This window comes from Peromyscus eremicus, chromosome 23, assembly GCF_949786415.1.
Source record: "Peromyscus eremicus chromosome 23, PerEre_H2_v1, whole genome shotgun sequence".
Lineage (NCBI taxonomy): Eukaryota > Metazoa > Chordata > Mammalia > Rodentia > Cricetidae > Peromyscus > Peromyscus eremicus.
In genome coordinates, this window is record NC_081438.1 from 23,956,916 (window position 1) to 23,979,709 (window position 22,794).

General features: G+C 46.8%; 1 protein-coding gene across 9 annotated transcripts in view; it reads right to left on the reverse strand.

Annotated features, from left to right (window-relative positions):
- Gtf2i (general transcription factor IIi) overlaps positions 1–22,794 on the reverse strand; it is a 95,410-nt gene that overhangs the window by 56,915 nt on the left and 15,701 nt on the right. For 8 of the 9 annotated variants that reach the window (XM_059249643.1, XM_059249642.1, XM_059249645.1 and 5 more), the window contains exons 2-6: positions 12,242–12,345; positions 10,918–11,056; positions 4,803–4,937; positions 1,550–1,733; positions 1,361–1,389 (exon numbers count right to left, since the gene is read on the reverse strand). In XM_059249643.1, the coding sequence (XP_059105626.1) occupies positions 1,361–1,389; positions 1,550–1,733; positions 4,803–4,937; positions 10,918–11,056; positions 12,242–12,340 (586 nt within the window). In that variant the 5' untranslated portion in view covers positions 12,341–12,345. Of the gene's footprint in view, positions 1–1,360; positions 1,390–1,549; positions 1,734–4,802; positions 4,938–10,917; positions 11,057–12,241; positions 12,346–15,468; positions 15,678–22,794 lie in introns of those variants that run through there. The other variant, XM_059249641.1, reaches the window with a different exon arrangement.

A 22,794-nucleotide genomic window follows, 5' to 3' on the forward strand; every position in this document is an offset into this window, starting at 1 on the left:
ACCCAACAAGAAGCAACCTGTTGCTGCCTTTCCAGTGCTGGACACTGAACTCGGCCTTCCACATTGAGCCGAGACTCTTGACACTAGCTGTGTTCCCAGCCCTGATTTCAAATGGTTAGACTGTGCATTTACTAAAAATCATGTAGTCTACTCTTAAAATATGTGAATTTAAGTATGTTAATTACATCTTAATAAAACTGATCCAGCCCAGCGGCGGTGGTGCACGTCTTTAATCCCAGCACTCGGGAGGCAGAGGCAGGTGGATCTCTGTGAGTTCAAGGCTAGCCTGGTCTACAAAGTAAGTTCCAAGACAGCCAGGATTGTTACACAGAGAAACACACACACACACACACACACACACACACACACACACACACACTCATACACACACTCCATGTGTCTTTTCCCTTCCGTCTTTATGTGCTAGAAAGGTCTTCTACGGTACCGAGTATCACCTTTAAAACATGTCACCTAGGGGCCAGCAACTCACTTCAGGGGTTAAGAGTGCACACTGCTCTTACAGTGGACCTGAGTTCAGCTCCCAGCAGCCGCAATGGACAGCTCACAACTACCTAGAACTCCAGCTCCAGGGAATCTGATGCCTTCTCTTTTGGCCTCCATGGACACACACACAAATAAAAATAAAACTTTAAAAATACATACACACGGGCCTGGAGAGATGGCTCAGAGGTTAAGAACACTGGCAGCTCTTCCAGAGGTCATGAGTTCAATTCCCAGCAACCACATGGTGGCTCACGACCATCTATAATGAGATCTGGTGCCCTCTTCTGGCATGTACATGCCAGAACATTGTATACATAATAAATAAATAACCCCGCTCCCCCACCCCACCCCACCCACACACAAAACATGGCATGTCAAATAGACCTGGCTTGAAAGTACCACTGTCTCTTGTTCATTGTCTTACTTAAGTGGAATGTCCAGCCCACCCTAGATGAAGCCCTGCTAACAGTCCTCCAGTGAACCTCCTCTCAGCAGCTCTGACATAGGGACTTTACATTTTGGTCATGGTCACTTGACAGCCACTGACATCTCCTAATACATGAGCAACACTCAAAGGTGTACGTACTACATTCAGTGGTGAACACACGCCTGTGTTCAACACTACCCTGCCTTTCCAGTGATACTCAGTCAACCAGGCACTCTTAGGATCTGGCAGAGGAAGAGGGACCCGGGAAATGGAAACACCACGTAGCCTCCACGTATTTACCTCAGTGAGCTGCCACAGGTTTTTCACTAACCCTGACTCAGAAATGTCTTACATCACTGACTCAAAGAAAATCAACGACAATAATGAGGAATCCAGCAGGCAAAGGTGTAAACAAAGGAATGTACTCACCGAGGTGTTTCTTCGGTTCAAGGAAAGGTCTGCATAAAAACAAAAGACAAAACCCCCTATGAAAACACATGATGAGCATAAGCAGCAACACAAACAGCATCTGGATCACACAGCTGTACAGATCCGGTTACAGATCCGGTCAACACGTATGCACAAACTGCGTGGGTAACAGAGGAGAAAGCACCTCACCTCTTAATGATGAACGAGATCCCCGCCTTGTTCTCCAAAATCCACTTCAAGGTTGCAAGGTCGTAATGTTCAGGGTGCTTGAAGGCAACTCCCTCGGGGAGCCCTTGCACCACCACAGCTGACTGGTCGCGCAGCATCTTCTCATACGGCACAGGGACCACTGTGGATTTGCCTAAAGCTTTCCCTATGAAAGGAAAACACGGAATTAGCATGACCCCCATGGTCACAATTAAAAGCCAAATCACTGCCGCTGGGAAGATAACTCAGAATGTAAAGTGATGGCCACTTAACCATGAGGACCCAAATTTGGATCTCCACTACCCACATAAAAAGCGGGCAGGGTAGGCTCATTGTAATCCCAGTGTTGAAAAAAGGGAATTGTGAGATTCATTGGCTACCCAGTCCAGGCAGTCAGTGAGCTCCAGATTCAGTAAGAAGACCTATCTCAAAAAGTAAGATGGTGGTGGTGACGCACGCCTTTAATCCCAGCACTCAGGAAGCAGAGGCAGGTAGATATCTGTGAGTTCAAGTCCAGCCTGGTCTACAAAGTGACTTCTAGTACAGCCAGGGCTACACAGAGAAACTCTGTCTCAAGAAAAAAAAAAAAAAACAAACAAAAAAAAACCAGTAAGATGGAAGGGCCAGGAAAGATGTCTCAGTGGCTAAGAGCACTGCTCTTCCAGAGGACCTGAGTTCGATTCCTAGCACTCACACTGCCACTGTTGTTGTTGTTTTTAACTCGTTGGGGACCTACCACCCAGCTCCCAAATAAATACATGAAGACTTATTCTTACTTACAAATACCCAGCCTTAGCTTGGCTTGTTTCTAGCCAGCTTTTCTAACTTAAATTATTCTGTTTCTCTTTAACTACATTTTGCCTCTGGGCTCTTTACCTTTCGTTATTCTATATGTCTCTTTCCTTCTTACTCCACGGATGGCTGTGTGGCTGGCCCCTGGGGTCCTCCTCTCCTCCTTTTCTCCCTCCTCATTCTTTTCTTTTCCATTGATATCTCCTATCTATTCTCTCTGCCCGCCAGCCCCGCCTATCCTTTCTCCTGCCTAGCTATTGGCCGTTCAGCTCTTAGACCAATCAGGTGGGTATTTTAGGCAGGCAAGTAACACAGCTTTAGAGAATTAAACAAATGCAACATAAAAGAATGCAACAGGTCTTTGCATCATTAGACAAATATACCACAGCATAAACAAATGTAACACGTCCTCAACTAATATTCCACAACATGCCATTCACCACCGTTTGTAAGGCCAGTTCCAAGGGATTCAACATGCTCTTCTGGCCTCCACAGACAACAGGCACACACATGGTACACAGACACACACGGTACACAGACACACATGGTACACAGACACACATGGAGGTAAAAACAAGTCATACAAATAAAAACATTTTAATTTCTAATTGAATAAATCAGTAAAGGAGGGTTGACAAGATAGCTCAGCAGGTGAGAGCGGGATAACACTGTGGGATACGTGGACATAGACACACAGGTATGTACAATCATGATAAATAAATATAAATATAAAAAAATTTCTGAAAGAAATATGAGGTAGCGAGAGATGACAAAGACACATGACCTCCACATGCACTCACTGGGTACACATCTGCACACACACACCCCTCCACAGACACACCAGGTACACATCTGCACACACACACACATCCCACATGCACTCACCGGGTACACATCTGCACACATATACCCCCTCCACAGACACACATACAAAGTAACCAGTCAAGAGCTTATCACAAGCAGAGCATGATGGCGCACACCTTTAATTCCAGCACTCAGGAGGCAGAGGCAGGAGGATCTCTGAGTTTGAGGCAGCCTGGTCTACAGAGTGAGTTCCAAGATAGCCAGGGCTACATAAAGAAAGAAAGAAAATAAAAAAGCAAATAAATATATAAAAACAGCTTGCCAGAGATCAGTAAGTGGCAGTCTAATTTTTCTCACAGTATCTGACTTCAACACTAGCTTAAAATAGAATTTCCAATAACACTCTGAAACACTACATCAATTCCCATGTCAGCTAATTCCGGAAGCTGAAATCAACCCAAAGGCCCAGAATACAAAATGCACAACAGGCCTCACTCCAGCCAGTGTGGTGTATCCATAAGCCCAACTAAGTGGAAGACTGAGGCAGGAGGATCAAGGAATGTTCAAAGCCTGCCTACGATGATGAGAATACGAAGCCAGCATGAGGATTATTGAGACCTTGTCTTACCAAAAAACAAAAAAAATCGGGCTAAGGATGGAGTGCATTTCAGTTGTCAATCAATTTCTTAGTGAGGCTCAGGGTTCACCCCCAGACCAAAACAAATTATAATGATGACAGTACAATTGGTTGTGCCATATGACGGGACTAAGGCAGAGTGGTAGTGCAGAGAGTTGAGGACAAGCATTGATGTCAAAACAAGGAACTCTCGGGCCAGTTGAATGGCTCAAAGGATCAAGGTCCTTGCCATGCAAGCCTTGTTGCCCGAGTCTGAACCCAGACCTCACATAATGTGGGAGAACTGACTCCACAGAGTTGCCCTCTGAACTCCTCATGCACACCATGACATGGAGGCGCAAGCCCCTCCCAGACACATACGCACAAGAAGAACAATAAAATTTGCAGCTGACTTTTTGTTTTCTTTTTGTCTTCTGAGATAGGTTCTCACTATGTAGACCAGACTGGCCTGAAACACAGAGGTCCACTCACATGCCACCATGCCAGCCCAATAATGGAAAAAATAAGTTATATGTATTTCTGAATTCTTTTGACTTAATCTCTTAAATTTACAAATGAATCTACTCAATTTGTAAAAGTATGCTATATGAATGTCAAATCAATTCTAAAACCCACCATTTAGAAAATGTATCTCGCCGAGCAGTGGTGATACACACCTTTAATCTCAGCACTCAGGAGGCAGAGCCAGGCGGAGCTCTGTGACAGGGACCAAAACTACATAGAGAAACCCAGTCTCAAAAAACCAAAAAAAAAAAAGAAAGAAAGAAAATGCATCTTACTGACCAGGGAGGCTGCCCAGGGGAAGAGACAGGAACTCTTGCACAAACCTGAGTTCAATCCCCCAATCCACACAAAGTTGAGGGTGAAACAAATCCATCAAGTTGTCCTGACCCTCACATCCATAAATGCACACGTGTGTACACACAAACACAATTTTTTTAAAACAAGGAAATACCATTACAGAAGGTACTTTTCTTAAATAGCAATGTGTTGTGCTTTTACCATAGCAAAAACAGAAATAATCCTCCACCGTTTTCCTGAGTGTTTCAATCTCCACAGCGTCCACACTCATCCGATTCAGCTGGGTTGCAGATTTCATCTTATGCATCTCGGCTGCCTTTTCCTCTTCCTCAACGCCTGTAAAATAACCAGTGGGGCAAAGACTCACATCCACTGTCCCAGTTTGTCTCTGTTGCCGCAATAAACACCATCATGGCAGGAAAAACGTTTACGTCATTGAGGGAAGTGACAGCAGAGGCCATGGAGGGATGCTGCTTACTGCCTTCTCTGCCTGCTTTCTTAGACAACTGAGAACCACCTACTCAGGGGTGGTGCCGCCCACATATTAATATGGACCCTCCCATATTAATCATCAATCAAGAAAAAGCCTCTACTGACATGACCACAGGGCAATCTGCTGGGGGCAATCACTCAAGTGAGGTTCCTTCTTCCTAGGGAACTGGTTAGTATCAAGTTGACACACGCTAACTAGAACAGCCACCACCTTACTACTTAACCTTTAGAAAGAACAGTTTTATTATGCCTTTTTCTTCCAGCCTTCCTAACTTTCTGCCTCCCCTCCTCCCTTTTGGAGATAAGGTATCACGAAATCACCTAGCTTTGCCTCAATGTGGCCACCAATGGTCTTGAACTCTTAGTAGTCCTTCTGCCTCGGTCTTCTAAGTGCTGGTTTACAGGCATGACCCACCACGCTCAGACACTACATCCTAACATAATTTGTTATGAAAATTCAGGGAGAAAAGGAACGAGGGGAAATTTAAAAACAAAAACTTAAGAGCTGGGTGTGGTGGTACAAGACTTTAATCGCAGCATTTGGGAAGCAGAGGCAGGTGGATCTCTGGGAGTTGGAGGCCAGCCAACTCCAGAACTACAGAGTGAGTTCCAGGGCAGCTAGGGCTCTGTTACACAGAGAAACCCTGTCTCGAAAAACCAAAAATAAATAAATAGATAATTATAGTAAAAATAAAATTAGCTGGGTTAGGTGGTTTGTACCTGTAATCCCAGCTCGTGGGGAGGTTGAGGCAGGAAGACTAGGGATACAGGTTGAATTCCCAGCATCCATTAGTAGCTTAAAAGCCTCTGAAACACCTGTTCCAGGGAATCCGATGCCCTCTTCTAGCCTTGGTGGGTGCTGCATGCATGTGGTATACAGACACACATGCAGTCAAAAAAACTCATGCACATAAAATAAAAATAAATAAGTCTGAAAAGAGAGAGAGATTTGGTGGCCAGCCAGGGCTGCCACATGAGACTGTATCCCAAGAAAACAGAAGGCTGGGAACGCAGCTCAGCTGGCACTTGACAATCATGCAGGAAGCTCTGGGTTCAATCCCCAGCGCTCCTGTAATCCCCGCACTCTGGTATCTAAAGAGGGGCAGTGGCGATAGGGAGGACCCAGGACCCTATAAAACACCCAGCTTGGGTCCTAGTCCTAGGCTTCTCCTGTTGCAGATGTAAACAGCTGTCACTTTTCCGGCTCAGTTAACCTGGTGACGTCAATCAGGCCACTGTGTCCTGAGCACCTGGAGTGACTCTCCTAGGGGTCCAGCACCTAGTTACACTGGTCCCAGTGCTGCCTTTTCACCTCTGAAACCAGCCCCTGGGCCTGTGCCTGGCCTGGTCAGAGATCAGAGCACCGTCACTCTCTGTCCCACCAGGGACAGCTGCAGACCTCTCCCGCTGAGGCGTCCCCTCTCTGTGACTGCTTTCTATGTTACAGGCTCTGCGTGTTGCACCCGTGACCTCCTGGCCTCTTGTCAGTGAGACATAATAAGGAAGGTGGATCTGAAAAGAAGCCATTGCTGTTGAAAATGGGCAGAGCAGCACTGGCCCAAATGCAGGCCCGGTATGTGCCTGGAACCTTGATGGTCAAATCTAAAAGGACCCAGGAGCTGCTTGTAACTTGTTTCGGTAGGACGACACTTGACTCAAGCCATGTCACAGGTGTGGAACTTGGCACTACCAGGAGCTGTCACCTCCAAAGGCCTTCAGCCTGCCCATCTGGAGATCAGGCAGGAATGTGATGAGAGGTTAGGTGGAAGCCTCACCTTGGCCATACCTTTCTCTCTCCGGACCCCGCCCCTGGGAAAGCCCGGGAAGTGGCGGGGCCTCCCTTGGAGATGCTCAAGATCACGCCTACAGGATTGGAGCTTACCTGCCTCCCTGTTTGCATCTGGTGGTCTCCAGTTCTATGAAACTGGGTGAGTTACTGATCCCTAGAAATGTCTTATCACATAGCATGTGCTTAGTGGATTCAGGAAACGGGGCGTCTAATGCTTGTCAGAGCCGTATGCTTTAACCAAGTGTTCTGAGCATGGGTGGCATCATAAATATCTTGGGAAACAGTTAAAGGAGACCTGGACCTGATTCTGCATGGCCAGGGGACAAGACCACAATATGACTCCTAAGGAAGGCTAAAGGAGGAACCTGGGAGATGGCGGGAGACCTCTATGACAGGTGTGGTAATCCTACGAAGTCTGGCCTCTCCCTGGGACAGACCAGATCACACCAGCTGCTTCCCGGTGACAGACTGGTCAAGCCATGCTCAAGACTTCAGTTTCTTTCTTCTCTATCTCATTGCAAATGGGGCAAACTAGTTCCAAGACTCTGAAGGTTGCCCCTCAGCTGCCCACACACTGGACAGAATTAGACCCTCAGACCTTTTGTTGGGAGGGAAGCAAGGACCCAATATCCCATGGGATGTTTCCCTTGCAGTTTGGACACACCATATCCACAGAGTCTTCTCATTAGCACAGTCTAAAGAGAGGGTGTGCCAAGCTTCCAAGCAGTTGGTCACCCCAAGTCTAGTCAGGTTAGACATAGGTAAAGGCAGATACTTCTATTAGCTCGACCCTCCTTTTGATCGTGGGTGTTTACGAGCTGTGGTAGTTTAAATGAGAACAGCCCCCATAGGGTCATATGATTGAATCTTTAGTCCCCAATTGGTGGAACTGTTTGGGAAGGATTAGGAGATGTGGCCACATTGGAGGAGGTATGTCATTGGGGGTGAGCTTTGAAGTTACAAAAGCCCCTGCCAGGCTCAGGCCCAATCTCAGTCAGTCTGTCTCAGTCAGTCCATCTCTGTCTCTGTCTCTGTCTACCTGCAGCTTGCAGATAAGATGTGAGCTCTCAGCTACTGTTCCAATGCCTGCCTGCATGCATGCATGCAGCCACTCTCCCAGCCATGCTGATCATGCACTAACCCTCTGAAACTCTAAGCAGGCCCCCAATTAAATGTTTTTTTGTATAAGTTGCCCTGGTCATGGTGTTTTGTCACAGGGAGTGGGGGGCGGGAACAACAGTGACTAAGAGTGCCACTCACTCATGACCTCATAAAAGTTAGACTCTGAAAGGAAAGCTGATCAATGCCATTCCCAATGTAAGACCCAACTAGTGATCAGACTCATCTGCAAAAATCTACACTGGCTATAAAGAGGTCAGCCAGGTGCTTTGGGTCCAGCCAGTTGTCACCGGACTCGCGGTGTAAATCATTAGGTTTTACAAAGGAACAAACGCCTTTTGGGTATCTGTTACTACCCTCCTTCACAACCTAAAGCACCGTTAGGGCAGATCACTCTGTATACTATAGAAAGATTGCCTTGTGTTTTCTCGAAGGTTTACCTGGGAACAGAGCTTAACAGTACGTACGTACATACGTACACAGGTACTACTGATTTATCATGTGTGTAGTTTGGTTCCAACGTGTTTTTATTAAGATGGTACTACATGGCACTATCTTCTAAGCCAAACAACTGCCATGACGTCAGCTGTAACAACCTGTAAAAGATCCCCACAGCCAGGCTTACTGACTGCTCATTTGTTAATGTTATCTGTCTCACAGATGGCTGGATGCCTCTTCAGAAAAGAAAGCTGGGAAACTTAAGCAAATTACCAGAGTCTGAACAAGTTATAAAAGGGATACAGCCGGGCGGTTGTGGCGCACGCCCTTAGTCCCAGCACTTGGGAGGCAGAGGCAGGCGGATCTCTGTGAGTTCGAAGCCAGCCTGGGTTACAGAGTGAGTTCCAGGAGAGGCGCAAAGCTACAGAGAAACCCTGTCTCAAAAAACCAAAAATAACTAAATAACTAAATAACTAAATAACTAAATAAATAAATAAATAAATGGGATACAAAAGGTCAAAGTTCAAAACACTGATGTCAAGTCTGTCACTGGTCTACTCTCAGTAACAATTACAAGGACTGGCTTACAGAATCAAAGTTTATTTGTTTCATTTTTGCCCAAGCTTTATGTAAATATTTCACAGTAGTTAAAAGGGCCAGTCTCCTTCTGGGTGGTCGACAGCCATTTAGAGGCTATACTAACGTGGTCAGAGGGATGAAAAGGGAGACTATTTTTCACCTTGCCTTCCAAAGTCAAACAGGTCCCAGGACTAGGGCATCTCTCAAAATATTTTATAATTGTAGGTAGTCACAGCTGGGCATAGTGATGCACACCTTTAATCCCAGCATCCAGGAGGCAGAGGCAGGCAGATCTCTTGAGTTCGAGGCCAGCCTGGTCTACAGAGCAAGTTCCAGGACAGCTGGAGGTACACAGAGAAACCTTGTGTGAAAATAAAAAAGATGTGTGGTGTCACCTGTTCTCTTGTTTAGAGAGGCCATGGAGAGCCCGCCTGGTGAGCTCTAAGCAGTGTCCAGTCTACACAGAGGAGGGTCAATACAGAAGAAAATTTCCCTCCCTGATTTCAAGCCATGGTCAAGTGAGGCCTTTGACTTTCCTCACATAGATGGAATAATTGCTAAAAGGCAGGCTAGAGGAGACAGGGGTTCCTCTCAAGCCCATTTGATCCTGTGGACCAGATCCTCAAGTGACCTTGACGGTAAAAAAAAATAAATGTGACCTGCTACCTGTGTGGTCTTTATCACCCAAGCAGGAAAATATAGCCGTGGAGTTAAATGGTTGGCATGGGTTTTTTTTTATTTGTTTTTTCCAAGACAGGGTTTCTCTGCGTAGCCCTCCTGACTTCCGGGATTAAAAGTGTGTGCCACCACCACCCACTGGCATGTTTCTTTAATGGTTTAAGGAAATCACATTCCCTGGGCATTAGGCTTACATCCACGAGAGGTTATTTAGGCAACTATTTCTCTCTAGCGGTTTTCTTCTGGATAAGAAAAATGCTACTCAGATAACAGGACATCATGGCCTTAGCTCAGTTCAACACTGCAGGGCCTACTTGCGGACCAATTGATGGTTAAACTTCTGTAGAAGCCCTATGGAGGGGCCTGACACTGTGATGCTAGCCACTCCAACCGTTACCAAAGAACCTGAGAGCAGATCCTGGACTCATCCCTTGAGACTAGCCTGGACTGATGGCTACTGGGATACAGGACTTCCCTGGGAACAACTGTCCCAGCGGGGCTACACTCTACTAACCTCTAGCACTCTCTCCTCCACTCCCTCTGCTTCTATAGTTGGTTCTGAAGATGGAGACTGAGAGACATTGCCCACCCCAATGTGGCCACACCTGAACCTGCCCCAAGAGACACCTTAGAAGAGTGCTCTTTCTCTTGGACCTACACCCCACCCACAGACTCTACCATGAGGCAGCCAGAGGTCATTACCCCATCCCCCAAGAGCAGGGAGGGAAAAAGGAGAGAGATTAGAGGAACACAGGTAGGCAGGCCCTGAGATGCCAGCTTCTTGTACCCAGAAGACCACTGTGAAGAGAAAGAACAAGGGTGACTTGGAGGTGCTGTCTAAACAGGACCAGGAGGGCAAGGGGAGACCAAGGAGCCCTATTAAAAACCCAAGCCAGGGTCTGTCCCTTAACAGGCCTGGAGGCTTAGGCTTCGCCCTCCCTCCATCTCTGCAGCTTGGTCTTCATCTTCCAGAGTTGTTCAGCTCCCGTCCACTCTTGAAGCAAATGCACTCAGCTACCCCAGACACCTGCCAGCACCCTCCTCATACTTCCTTCTACGTGACCACTTCGGAGACTTGTCCCCAACCACGCCTACAAACAAGTCAGAACGTCTCTTGTCTCTGTCTGGCATAACTCACTCTTTCAAAGTCTGAGATGTCTTATCCAGAAATAATTATATTTAAAATGTACAAGCTACACAAGATAAAAACATTCCACTTACAATACTTTACAAAATCTTTTTGGAAATCCTTTCTGGTATTGACAAAAGCACGTCCTCTCTCAGTTCCAACAACAAACACGTCCGTCTCGTACACGGCGATGCAGGCCACCTCAGCCTTGGACTTGGCCAGCTCTTTACACTGAAACCGAAACAGTCAAAGTCAGAGTACACGTAGCGATGTAAGTACCATTGCTTTCTAGTGAAATCTAAAAATCTAACACTTAAAACCATCTTAACGTTGTGAGTTCGAGGCCAGCCTGGTCTACAGAGCGAGATCCAGGACGGGCACCAAAACTACACAGAGAAACCCTGTCTCGAAACCAAAGACAAAACAAAATAAGAACAACCACAAAAGCCGAAAACCTTTGTGGGTTGAAGTCCGACTCCTCAGGAACAAGCTCAGATCTGCAGACCTGCACTTGCGAGGCCTGCGGCAGAGCAGGGTCAAAGGGTCGCTGCTGCTGCACCGGGAAGGACTGGGACTCTAGACACAATGAGGTGATGTTATCCTGAGAGGAGACCTGAAGCCCCCTCATATGGCCACTAAGCAATTCCACTCCTAAGATATTTTGCTTCGTTGGAGTATTTCTTGGTATACTGCAATAGGGCTCATTATATAGACCAAACTATGCTAGAACACAAGATCCTCCTGCCTCAGTTTCCAAAAATGTTAGGGTTCTACTCAGTTTCTGATCGACTTTTCTAAAGCTACTCCAGTGAGTTTTTTGTTTTTTTTTTTTTTTTCAGACAGGGTTTCTCTGTGTAGCTTTGGTGCCTGTCCTGGATCTCACTCTGTAGACCAGGCTGGGCTCGAACTCACGGAGATCCGCCTGGCTCTGCCTCCCGAGTGCTGGGATTAAAGACGTGCACCACCACCACCCATCTGAGATTAAGTATTTTTAAGAATTTGAGGGCCGAGGATATGTAGGGGTATAGCACAATGCTGGAGCCACGCCTAGCTTGAGTCCCAGCAACATAATGCTCAAAAACATAGCAATAAAATACGACTTGAAAGCTCAAATCTTGGAGTGGGAGGACGTGGCTCAGTTGGTAGAGTGCTTGCCTACATAATCCTAGCATTTTGGAGCAACTGAGACAAAATGATCACAAAGTGCAGGGTCAGCTGGCTTCAAAAAGAGTAAAGAGACCTAGGGTGCTGGAGCGTGCTGCAGAGCAGTAGCGTGCTGGCCTAGGACAGGCAATGTCCTCGGTTTAATCCCCAGCAACGCAATAAAAATAATTAATTAATTTAATGTTTCATAGGAACACAAGCATTTTCTCTAGAAGCCCAATCCTATCCAACAATGAACTACCAGTGTCTCACCATGGACTCCAGGGCAGACATGAGGAACGTCACCACCATTCTGCTCTCCGAGGACTCCTCATCTTCAGCAGGTAGTGTGGACATCGCTACTTGGGCCATGATTCCTGCACAAGAAAAACACCGGAAAGTGAATGTGGGAAACCCGCCATGACCGATTCTCCACGCATCCCCAGGGATCCATCACAGCCCACGGCACTCAGAGCTTCATATTTGCCCAAACTCTTTTCCTTTAAGATACATGCTTAACTTTCCATGGTGTGTCATTTCCATAAAATTAGTTTAGCATCACATCCCAACTAAACCCAGATGATGCCCAGGCCCAATGACATGCTCTCTAGGGAGAGAGCCACACTTCATGATCCAATTCCCAGGAAAGCATCAACTTCTGCCTCTCTCTCCCCTGTGCGCACTGACAGGAGGAACAGATGGCGGTACTGAGGCTGGGCGAAGCCGCTTCTCTCTAGGAAGGGAATAGGATGCAGGGCACTGGGTAGCACCCAGAACTCTGTAACACAGCGCATTACTCACTTCAGAGATGGTTTTTGGTACTACGGTATCAGCAAGAAGGCTTGGCCAAATTTCAAACAACAAAAAGTCATAAACTAGTAACCACAGGGAAAGATGTAGAAGGCTTAGAACCCTTGAAATTGCTGGACAGTGGTGGTGCACACCTTTAATCCCAGCACTCAAGAGGCAGAGGCAGGCAGATCTGTGAGTTCAAGGCCAGCCTGGTCCACAGAGCAAGTTCCACGACCGCCAAGGCGACATGGAGAAACATTCTGGGGATGGAGGTGGAGGTTGTGGTGGTGGTGGTGGTGGTGACGGTGGTGGTGGTGGTGGAGGAGGAATTATGTAATTCAGCCATTCCACATTTGGGATTGTACTCTTACATTCTTAACAGTCTAACAGTGGCAACACTCCAAAGCTACCAGTATGTGAGTAAATGAAATGTGAGCTATGCATGTATAGTAGTACTCAGTCTTTAAAAGAAGGATACTGGAGCCAGGCGGCGATGGCGCACGCCTTTATTCCCAGCACTCGAAAGGCATAACCAGGAGGATCTCTGTGAGTTCCAGGCCAGCCTAGGCTACAGAGTGAGTTCCAGGACAGGCACCAAAACTACACAGAGGAAAAAACAAACAAACAAAAAAAAAAGGATACTGAGCTGGAGATGCGGCTCAGTTGCTGAGGTGCTTTCCTGGCATGCATAAGGGCCTGGGTTCCATCCCCAGTACTTGTGTACAGCTACGATCTCACCACTAAGAGGCAGAGGGAAAAGGATCAGGAGTTCAATGTCATCCTTGGACGCATAGTAAATTCAGTGCCAGCCTGGGCTAATGACCCTGTCTCAAAAACAAAAAACAAAAAACGAAAAACAAAAAAAAAAATTCGAGGCCAGCCTGGGCTACCAAGTGAGTTCCAGGAAAGACGCAAAGCTACACGGAGAAACCCTGTCTCGAAAAAAAAAAACCAAAAAAAAAAAAAAAAAAGGAGGTTCTGACTTGTGGTTTGAATGAGAATGGCCCCCATAGGCTCATATATTTGAACGCTTGGTCCCCAGTGGAAGGAACTGTTTGAGAAGGATTAGGAGGTGTGCCTTGTTGGAGGAGGTGTCATTGGGGCTTTCAAAAGCCCAAGCCACTCCCATTAGCTCCATCTCTATTTCTCCCTCATGCTTGTAGATCAGATGTGAATTCTCGGCTCCTGCTCCAGCACTGTACCTGCCTGCCTGCCGCCATGTTCCCTGCGATGGTGGTCATGGACTCTAACCCTCTAGAACCGTGGGCCCCAAGTTAAATGCTGTCTTTCATAAGCTGCCTCGGTGCTTTTCACAGCAGGAGAAAAGTAACTAAGATATGATTCATGCTGTAACACAGATGAACCTCAAGAGTATTACAAGTGAAGTAAGTCAGACGCAGTAGGCCAAGTGCAATGAACGGTTCTAGTCCTGAGGGGACCCAGAAGAGTCAAATCGTGAGGCTGAAGTAGAACAGTGGGAAGTGGGAGCAGAGGGGAGAGGCTGACAGGAAGGAATGAACTCAGGTGCCATTATGAAGGTTGGTCCCACACAATGTGAATAGTGACGGCCAGGAACCTCAACACTTGGAGAACAGCCAAGGCTGAAATTTTTATGATACAATTTTGCCAAACTTAATTCAGAAGCAAAAACAAAGACCCCACACAGACACTCCATTAGCATTCGGAAGGGGAGACACAAGACAATCTGAGGTAAAATTAAACCAAATACTCTAGAATTGATTTTCTATAAATAGTATGCAAATCATATGCCTGTTAACATTATCTTTCAACTTGAATAGATTCTATTTTAAGCAACCATTTTTACCATAAGATGAACTTAAGGAAGGATGACTGAAATACTAAGTTCTAAAATCCTCCTGTGTGTGTGACTGCATTGCAAACTGCTGGGGATGCCTCTGAAAGGGCCCGGTGCTCCAGAGTGGCACTCACAGAGCTCTGAGCTCTGCAGAAGAGCTCATGAGAATCCTCCCTCACTCCCAGAGGGAGATTGCCTCCTGCCAGTACAGGCTGGGGTCTGACTGTGCCTGCCTTGACACTGGACTCCGGTGCCACCAAGTACTCACTTATACCTGCTTAGAAGGCAGGCTTTGTACTGAGAACCAGAAGCCCCTCCAGCCCCACCTCACATTTACAAACAACGGTTAGCATTCAGGCATTTACACTGGCCTGCTCTTGGGGACCTAGCAGGACTCTTCCCCAGCAGCAGCCAAGACGTGATACTGTAGCTACCACAGTCACCAAGTTGAGCCCTCTCCCTATGTGGAAGCACCATATCCCCTTATAAAAGGCAGGGTCTTCCCAGCCCTCTCTCTTCCCTTCTGCTCTGCCTCAGAGGCCGCCTCTGCACCTCCCCCCAATAAACCTCCCATGTGAGCTCTGTTGCATGGGGGTGACTCTGTGGTGCTCCTTGCCTCCAACCCACCAAGGTCACCTTCCTCCACTTCATTGGTACCAAGGGTTGGCGTAAACACTTCCCTGGATCCGATCCGCAGGAGTGTCTGTTGAGCACCCCCAACCCACCCTGTATTCTTGGAGGCAGAGGAACCTCCAACCACAGTCTTTTTTTTTAGCTGAGGATCGAACCCAGGGCCTTGTGCTTGCTAGGCAAGTGCTCTACCACTGAGCTAAATCTCCAACCCTCCAACCAGTCTTTAAGGCTACAGTTGACCCTTTTCCCCGACACTCACTCATCTCTGGCCATTTCCCATGAGTGGAGCTTAAAATCTCGAGCAGTTTCTCGTCCTTTGGCCTCGTCTGTAAGCCCTGGTACAGGTGACCATGTCTCACTGGGGTTCAGAGCCCTTGGTTCTTGCATGACGACATAATGAACAGTTGTACCCACAATCCGATCCTCTCTGGATCCCTGGGACACCAGGACTTTCAGGCTTTGGATTTTCTTCCTCTACCTCACTCATGGAAATTGCATCCTCCATCATACTTCCAAGCTCCACCCATGGGATGCCTTTTGGAAAACCTCAGACCTCTACACCTAGCACCTGACTTAAGGGCTTCTAAACTTATGCACCTTTGCAGTCAAATCCGGCCCCAGTACCCTCTAGATATCAATCCAAGTGGCCGTTTACGGACACCCTAGATCCCGATATTATAACGGGACCTTTGCAACTTCTGCCAGCGATAGGGTAGATGGAAGGAGGTACCCTATCCTATGTCCAAGCCTTCCCTCTGTTCTTCCTGTGCCTCCACTCAGCTCCTAGTAGCTATGAAGCCTGAAACAGAGGAACCCTCCAGTGCTCTTGACCCTGCTAATGAGCTCCACCTTACGGATCTCAAATGTACAACTCCTCTTCCTCCTCAGTACGTTCTGACCATCCCAATCTGGCACCCACCTTCACTCCAACAACAGCCTTCAGTCCCCGTTACTCACTCCCGCTCCGCTGTGGGACCCCCTCCATCTCTCTCTACCCAGCCTAAACCCGCCACAGTTCCCCCTTTGTGGGAGGTAGCTGGGGTGGATGGCCTGGCTAAGACGCATGACCCCTTTTCCTTAAGTGAGCTCTCAAAGAGGCATGTTAGTTTCCTCGGGGACAGCAGCCTGCCTCTGCTGCCAAAGCAGTCACGTCACTACCTGTTGCCAGGTACCTTTCCACCGTCAGCTACCCGACACGTGTGCCCTTCAAAACTGCCCGCCAGGCACAGCTTGCTCTTTTTGCCTCTTTACCTCTCGGTCTCTAATTCCCTCTCTGCCTCTTTTCTCTCGTTTCTCTTCTGTGGCCTCGTTTGCAAGCCCTGGTATGAGCATGAAGTGGGTACCTTTCTGCCAGCCCTGCCCAGCTGTGCCACTGAGCAAACACGCCACACACAACAGAGTTCATGCAAGAGGTTTATTGGGGAGGGGGAGAGTGAAGAGCGAAAGGGTGAAAGGCTGTGTGGAGTGGGTGAGAAGTTTCTGTACCCCATAAGCCTCTCTGCTGACGTAGCAATCCAAATCAGTCCAAATCCAACCAAATTAAGAAAAAAACCCCAATTTAACAGGTAAAGTGCTCCCAGATGATTTTCCAGCCCCCCAGAGAGGGGACTGGGAAGAGAGACCGAAAAACCACGTGTCTGTTTTCTGGGGTGCAGTTTAAATACCCTGTGGGAGTGGTCCTGATCATCTCTGGGGGAGGAGCTGTGGGGCTTTCTGAGGGGCGGGGTCTGGGGAGGAAGGTAGGGGAGGGGAGTTGAGGTGGAGGGTCCACCAGAACAGTGGGGACTTGAGACAGGCAGGCAGATGAGAGCAAGAAAAGCAACAAGTCTCAAATATTTGGAGTTGGTATGGACTTTAGTATAATAGAAATATAAGGTTAGATTTTTACAAAATACTGTATGTGATTCAACTCTGGTTTAGAATATACTCTATATGGTGATAAAAATTTGAGGTTACAAAAGGTCTACTCAGATTAACAAAAGCTGACTTAGAGATTTAAACGTAAGTATTTATGCCTTTGCCAAGTATTCAACACTAAGCTTCTAGAGAATTTAGGTAACATGGCAACATTTTTGATAAATAAGATGTATATATTCTATAATGGAGTTTCTGGTCTCCAGAGAGGGTCCCTTCCCAGAGTTGGGCATTTGGGCAGAGGCCCCCATGACTTGTCAAGGACAGTGCTGGCCTCTGGGCTCCCTCAGTCCCTGCTCACAGGCCCCACCCCAGCTCACAGGCTCCTTTCCCCCTGTTCCCATTTGGTCTTGGGGATCTTTCCGTCATTATTACTTGTCTTCTCAGGAGACAGCCTTAGCAGTTTGGAACAAACTTGTTCCTATTTTTACCCACAGAATGGCTATTTTGGTTTCTTTACTGAGCCCATTATCTATGATTAAAAAGTTTTATTTTGATATTTATTCTGACAGGAGTGGAATGTCAAGTCCTAGTCTTATAAAAGGTACTAACTTACTATATAGACTATTAAGGAACACAAGTTAATAGTCAGTCATCTTATAAATGATTAAGTTCTTTAATTGTAGACATGCTAAGTACTGATATAATTACAGGGAAAAACCTTACTTAGTCCCCTATATATGTTCTCAAAGTTAAGCTTAAAATAAGTAACTACAAACAAGCAAAGTTTGTCTATGCAGATATACCTACTACACAGACATTCCTCAAATGCTTCAGAGATCGGAGATTATGGCATTTAAATGTTTAATTTAAAAAAAAAAAAAAAAAAAGCTTTTTGTGACAGAGAAACATGCCAGTTCCTGGCAGCCCCCCATCTCCTCCAAACAAGATGGATGGGCCCAGAACCTCCACCTGGAGGTTGCTTTAAATGTGGCAATGCAGGCCGGGCGGTGGTGGCACACGCCTTTAATCCCAGCACTCGGGAGGCAGAGCCAGGCGGATCTCTGTGAGTTCGAGGCCAGCCTGGGCTACCAAATGAGTTCCAGGAGAGGTGCAAAGCTACACAGAGAAACCCTGTCTCGAAAAAAAAAAACAAAAAAAAAACAAAAACAAAAAAAATCAAAAAACAACAACAAAAAAAAAAATGTGGCAATGCAGCCACGAAGCAAAAAACTGCCTTTCACCTCAACTGCTGCCAAGACCCTGTCCAGACTGTGGAAAACAGGACACTGGGAAATCGATTGCCCCGCTTTGCCTAGCCAAGGTAGGCTGGTGCCCCCCAAGTTCCATCTCCACAGAAAAGTCTGTCGGACCTTCTGGGCCTGGCAGCTGAAGACTGGGGCTGCTCTGAGACCTCTTCCTCCAACCACCATGGAGGACCCTGGGGTAGGTAAGTAAGTGTCATTTTTATTAGATTTGGAAGCTGCTTGGTCTGCACTTCTGCTAACTCAGGTAAAATGTATCCTTCTCAGAACTCTGACCGTGTTTGGCCACCAGGCTAGTGAAAGCTCTGTCAGTTTAAGAGCAACAACCAAGGCTTCAGCTGTCTGCCTTCTCGTTCTCTTTGTGTAATCTCAGGCCACGGGCCTCTCTCTGCTAGAGCTACTACTAGGTCTAGACACAATTTACCCCATTACCAGACTCAGAAAAGAGATACTCACAGAACAGATTTCAATGTAGCTTCTTACTATTCTGTTATTTAAAGGAACTCAATTTACAATGACTTCTCTCAGTAATCTCCTGTATCTCCTGGTCAATTAGATACAAAGAAGGTGTTTTAAGGTGTAAAGTTTATGTGAAGATATAAAAGCTTAAGATGTGAGGATCTTAGAAAGATGTTTTAGGGTCTAAGAAAGTGACTTAAGGTGTGTAAATGCAAGTTATTAAGCTCTGAGGATGAAAAAGCTTAAGTGGTGATAAAAAGAAAGTGATTTAAGGTATATAAAAGATGAAATGTTTCAGATTTCTTTCCTTTGCTATTCTACTGTATATTAACACTCCAAAAGTTCATAGTCTTAACATTAACTGATGGAACTCTGATAAGCTACTAATCTAGCTCCAGCAGAGTACCACTATTATCATAGCCAAAAGCTCAGGATTTTAAATTCCCTTTGGTTGTCTTCTATAGACTTAAAAGTGCTTCTCATTGTGCTAAAAACATCTGTCTAATCTATATACTCTCAGTCTTCTGGATAGAGAAAAGAGCATTAATGCTTTGAACCAGAATCATTTTTGGGTCCCCTATGACTCAAAGGCGTGAGTAGACTGCCTTCTCTACAATGTGGATTTCAGTACAGGTTACAAACAGTGGGAATGCTGATGTGTCTAAACCATCTTTTTGTAAACTCAAAAAATTCTTTTGAGCTCCAGGGAGTCAACTTGGCTCTATCTCAAACAGGTCAGATACACTGTCAGATGCACTCCAGATAAGTATTATCAATCAACAGTCTAAGTTTCCCGACCTACTTCCTATTTCTGAGGGTGGGATCTCCCCCACCTTCCCTGGTCTCGGGACTCCCCTCCCTTAATAACCAGGACTTAAGAAAAAATTCCCCTACTAAACTTAACTTTATCTTCTGCTCTGCCAGCATCCTGCCAGGTCCTCTCAACACCTGCATCCCGGACTACTTCGAAGTGGCTAGCCCCAAGTGGTCCAACCTTACAGACTGCTTCGACTAGACCTGCACTTTCCTAGCACCAGACAGAAGTGAAACACACGGCCATCCCAGGACTTGGCCAGCATCCCAGCTTTCTCGGGTTCCCCCAAAGATGCTGACACCCCCAGAAAGCAGGAAGCAGTCTAGAGAGTATGATGCCCCCATTCCCACTTCACCAGCTATCCCTTCCAACTTCCTTACCTTTTTATAATAAACAAGAGGGAGGAATATTAGCATTCAGGCATTTACACTGGCCTGCTCTCAGGGACCTAATCAGCAGCAGTCAAGATTTGACACTGTAGCTACTGCAGCCACCAAGAAGAGTACTCCCCCTATGCACATATGCTATATCCCCTTATAAAAGGCAAACCCTTCCCTCTGTGGAGGCCCCCTGAGGCTTCCTAGTAAGAAGGTCAGAAGGTCTGAGCTTGCTTTACCCATCAGGGCTGCATAAGGGGATGATTTGACTATGGGCATGGTTACCAGGTATTTTGAAGGGTCTACACTTGGCTGTACATTGTGCTTTGATCTTGAAAGGGGGAGGTCTTTTGCCTTGCCCCTTGGCATTGTATAAAAACCCCTTTGGAATAAACCTCAAGACAACTCGGTATTGACCCAGGGCCCTCCTGAAGCTATCCTGTGTCTTTTTCTTGTTGTCTCCGCCTAGATTTCTATCAAATCCTTCCTCATTTCTCTCTCCTCCCCTCAAGAATCCTTCAACAGGTTAGAGCTGGACTCTAACAAGACTCCCACCTCTCTCTCTCTCTCTCTCTCTCTCTCTCTCTCTCTCTCTCTCTCTCCCCTTTGGCTCTCCCTCAGTGGCCACCTCTGCACCTCCCCCCAATAAACCTCCCACGTGAGCTCTGTTGCATGGGGTGACTCTGTGGTGCCCCTTGGCTCCAACCCACCAAGGTCACCTTCCTCTGCTAAACTATTATACTGTCTCAAAAACCAAGGCCCCCATGACGACTGGAGACAGAGTCAGGAGATGGAGCCACAAGCCAGCAAACAACACACAGGAATGCCTGTGTTGCATTCTTTTATCTTCGATAAACCTGTATAAATATGGAATATAGAGAGAGGTGTCATAATTAAATAATCGTTTTCCCATAATCACAGATATTCACTTAAAATATCCTGTCATTATTTCTGAAAGCTCATATTTCTTCTAAAGCTCACTTTTTAAACTTCCCAGCAAGGAATAAATACATGAATAATTAAATAAATACAGAAGATGTTCTCATTTTACACATGCAGGGCTCTGTCCAAGCCATGTGGCCCTAACTGGAATCAGAACAAAAAACTAGGATGATGTTTTATCTACTGCAGGCCTCCAGACTTGCTTGCCATAAACCTGCCCTAAAGTCACCTTGATGTGCTTTAAGACACCGGAGAGCCTTTAATCCCGGCACTGGGGAGGCAAAGGCAGGCAAATAGATCCCTGTGAGTGAGATCCAGGCCAGCCAGGGCTACAGAGTGAGACCCTGTCTCAACAAGAGAAGGGAGACATGATCAAAATATATTCTATGTGAGGGCAAGCAAGTATGAAATTCTCAAATAAAGATCTCGCATTTATTTTTTGTCTAATCCAGACAAATGCCACCCCCATCAACAGCCCACAGGTGCCACCCACCACCTGCTGCTAACTCCTCCTTTATTGGAGCTACTCAGGAGGGGGGTGACGGACTCCTTGAAGGGAGAGTGCTGTTGACTGTGGAGGCAGGAGTCCAGCTGGGCTTGAGGGCAGGGAAGACTTTTGTCAGGGGCTCTAGTACCTCACTGGCCCCATCTCTATTGCCAAGAGGCAATTTCCTGAGCAGTCTTCCTGTAAGGGCCACGGACAGAGCCCCTCACGTGGTGCCTGTCCCTTCTCACATTTCCCAGAAACTGCAGAGCCCAGGACTGTGCCCGGCTGGGTCTTCTATCAACAAAGGTGCTGGTCACCAACTCTGAGCTTTCATTAGCCCCAGTACCATTAGAAAAGGGAAAAGGGGAACTGATGTGAGAACGCACAGGCACAGCAGACCCTTCCTGGAGGTCACACGAGGGTCTGGCTCCCCAGGGTGTGTGCATCTCCCACACTCCTGAGGAGGTGGGTGTGGGGAGAAGACATCCACCATCCACAGCAGAAAAGTCTGCAGTAGAGAAACAGCCCATGGAGTGTCCTCCTCCAGCGTGGGAGCCAGCAGCCACACGCAGTTAGTCATATTGAGGATAAGATGGAAGCAAATTAAAGGTTCAGTTCCTTCCTCAGGACCACTAGCCACCTCCTCAAGGGCAGAAGAACCACCTGCACCTAGACACAGAGTGTTTTCATCATCACACAAAGTCCCCTCGGAGGACTAAGAGACCAAGCTATATGGAACACACTCATCTCCATTCTCAGCCCCAGAGGCACCCTGGGGGTAACAGAATGAGTTAGGCAAGGGTTGAACAGCAAGGACCCTCAGGCAGTAAGCAAGTCTCTCATCTCAGAGACAATGTTCTCCACAGGTTAGTGGCACCGAACACCTACAGAAAAAGAAGGAAACGGACAGGTTGTCTGAGACCACAAACACAGCTCCAAGTCATGTGTCAGCAGACAAGAGCCTGAAGAGCTGGGGATGGAACTGGGACCTACCGCAGGGTGCTGCCCTTGTCCATGGGTTAGTGGGTCTCCACATTCTCAAAGAGCTGTAAGCACCTACCTACCTGCACACACAGCAGTCTAACAGATAATGCCGTGGAGTTCTCAGCAGCTCAGTAAAAGTACCATGACCTTTTGATCTCAATGTATTTTAAAGATTCTATCTATTTAGAGAGAGTGAGTGTGTATGTGCGTGCACACATTGTGTATGTATCTGTACCTGTTGGGGTGCCTGAAGAGTCGCCCCTGAAGATGGAGTTACTGGCAGGCATGAGCCACCCAATAAGGTTCTCTACAAGAGCAACCAGCCCTCTTAACCACTGAGCAACATCTCCGGCCCCTATTTCAACATTTTAAAAATTCTCAGTACTGAAACAAACAAACGTCT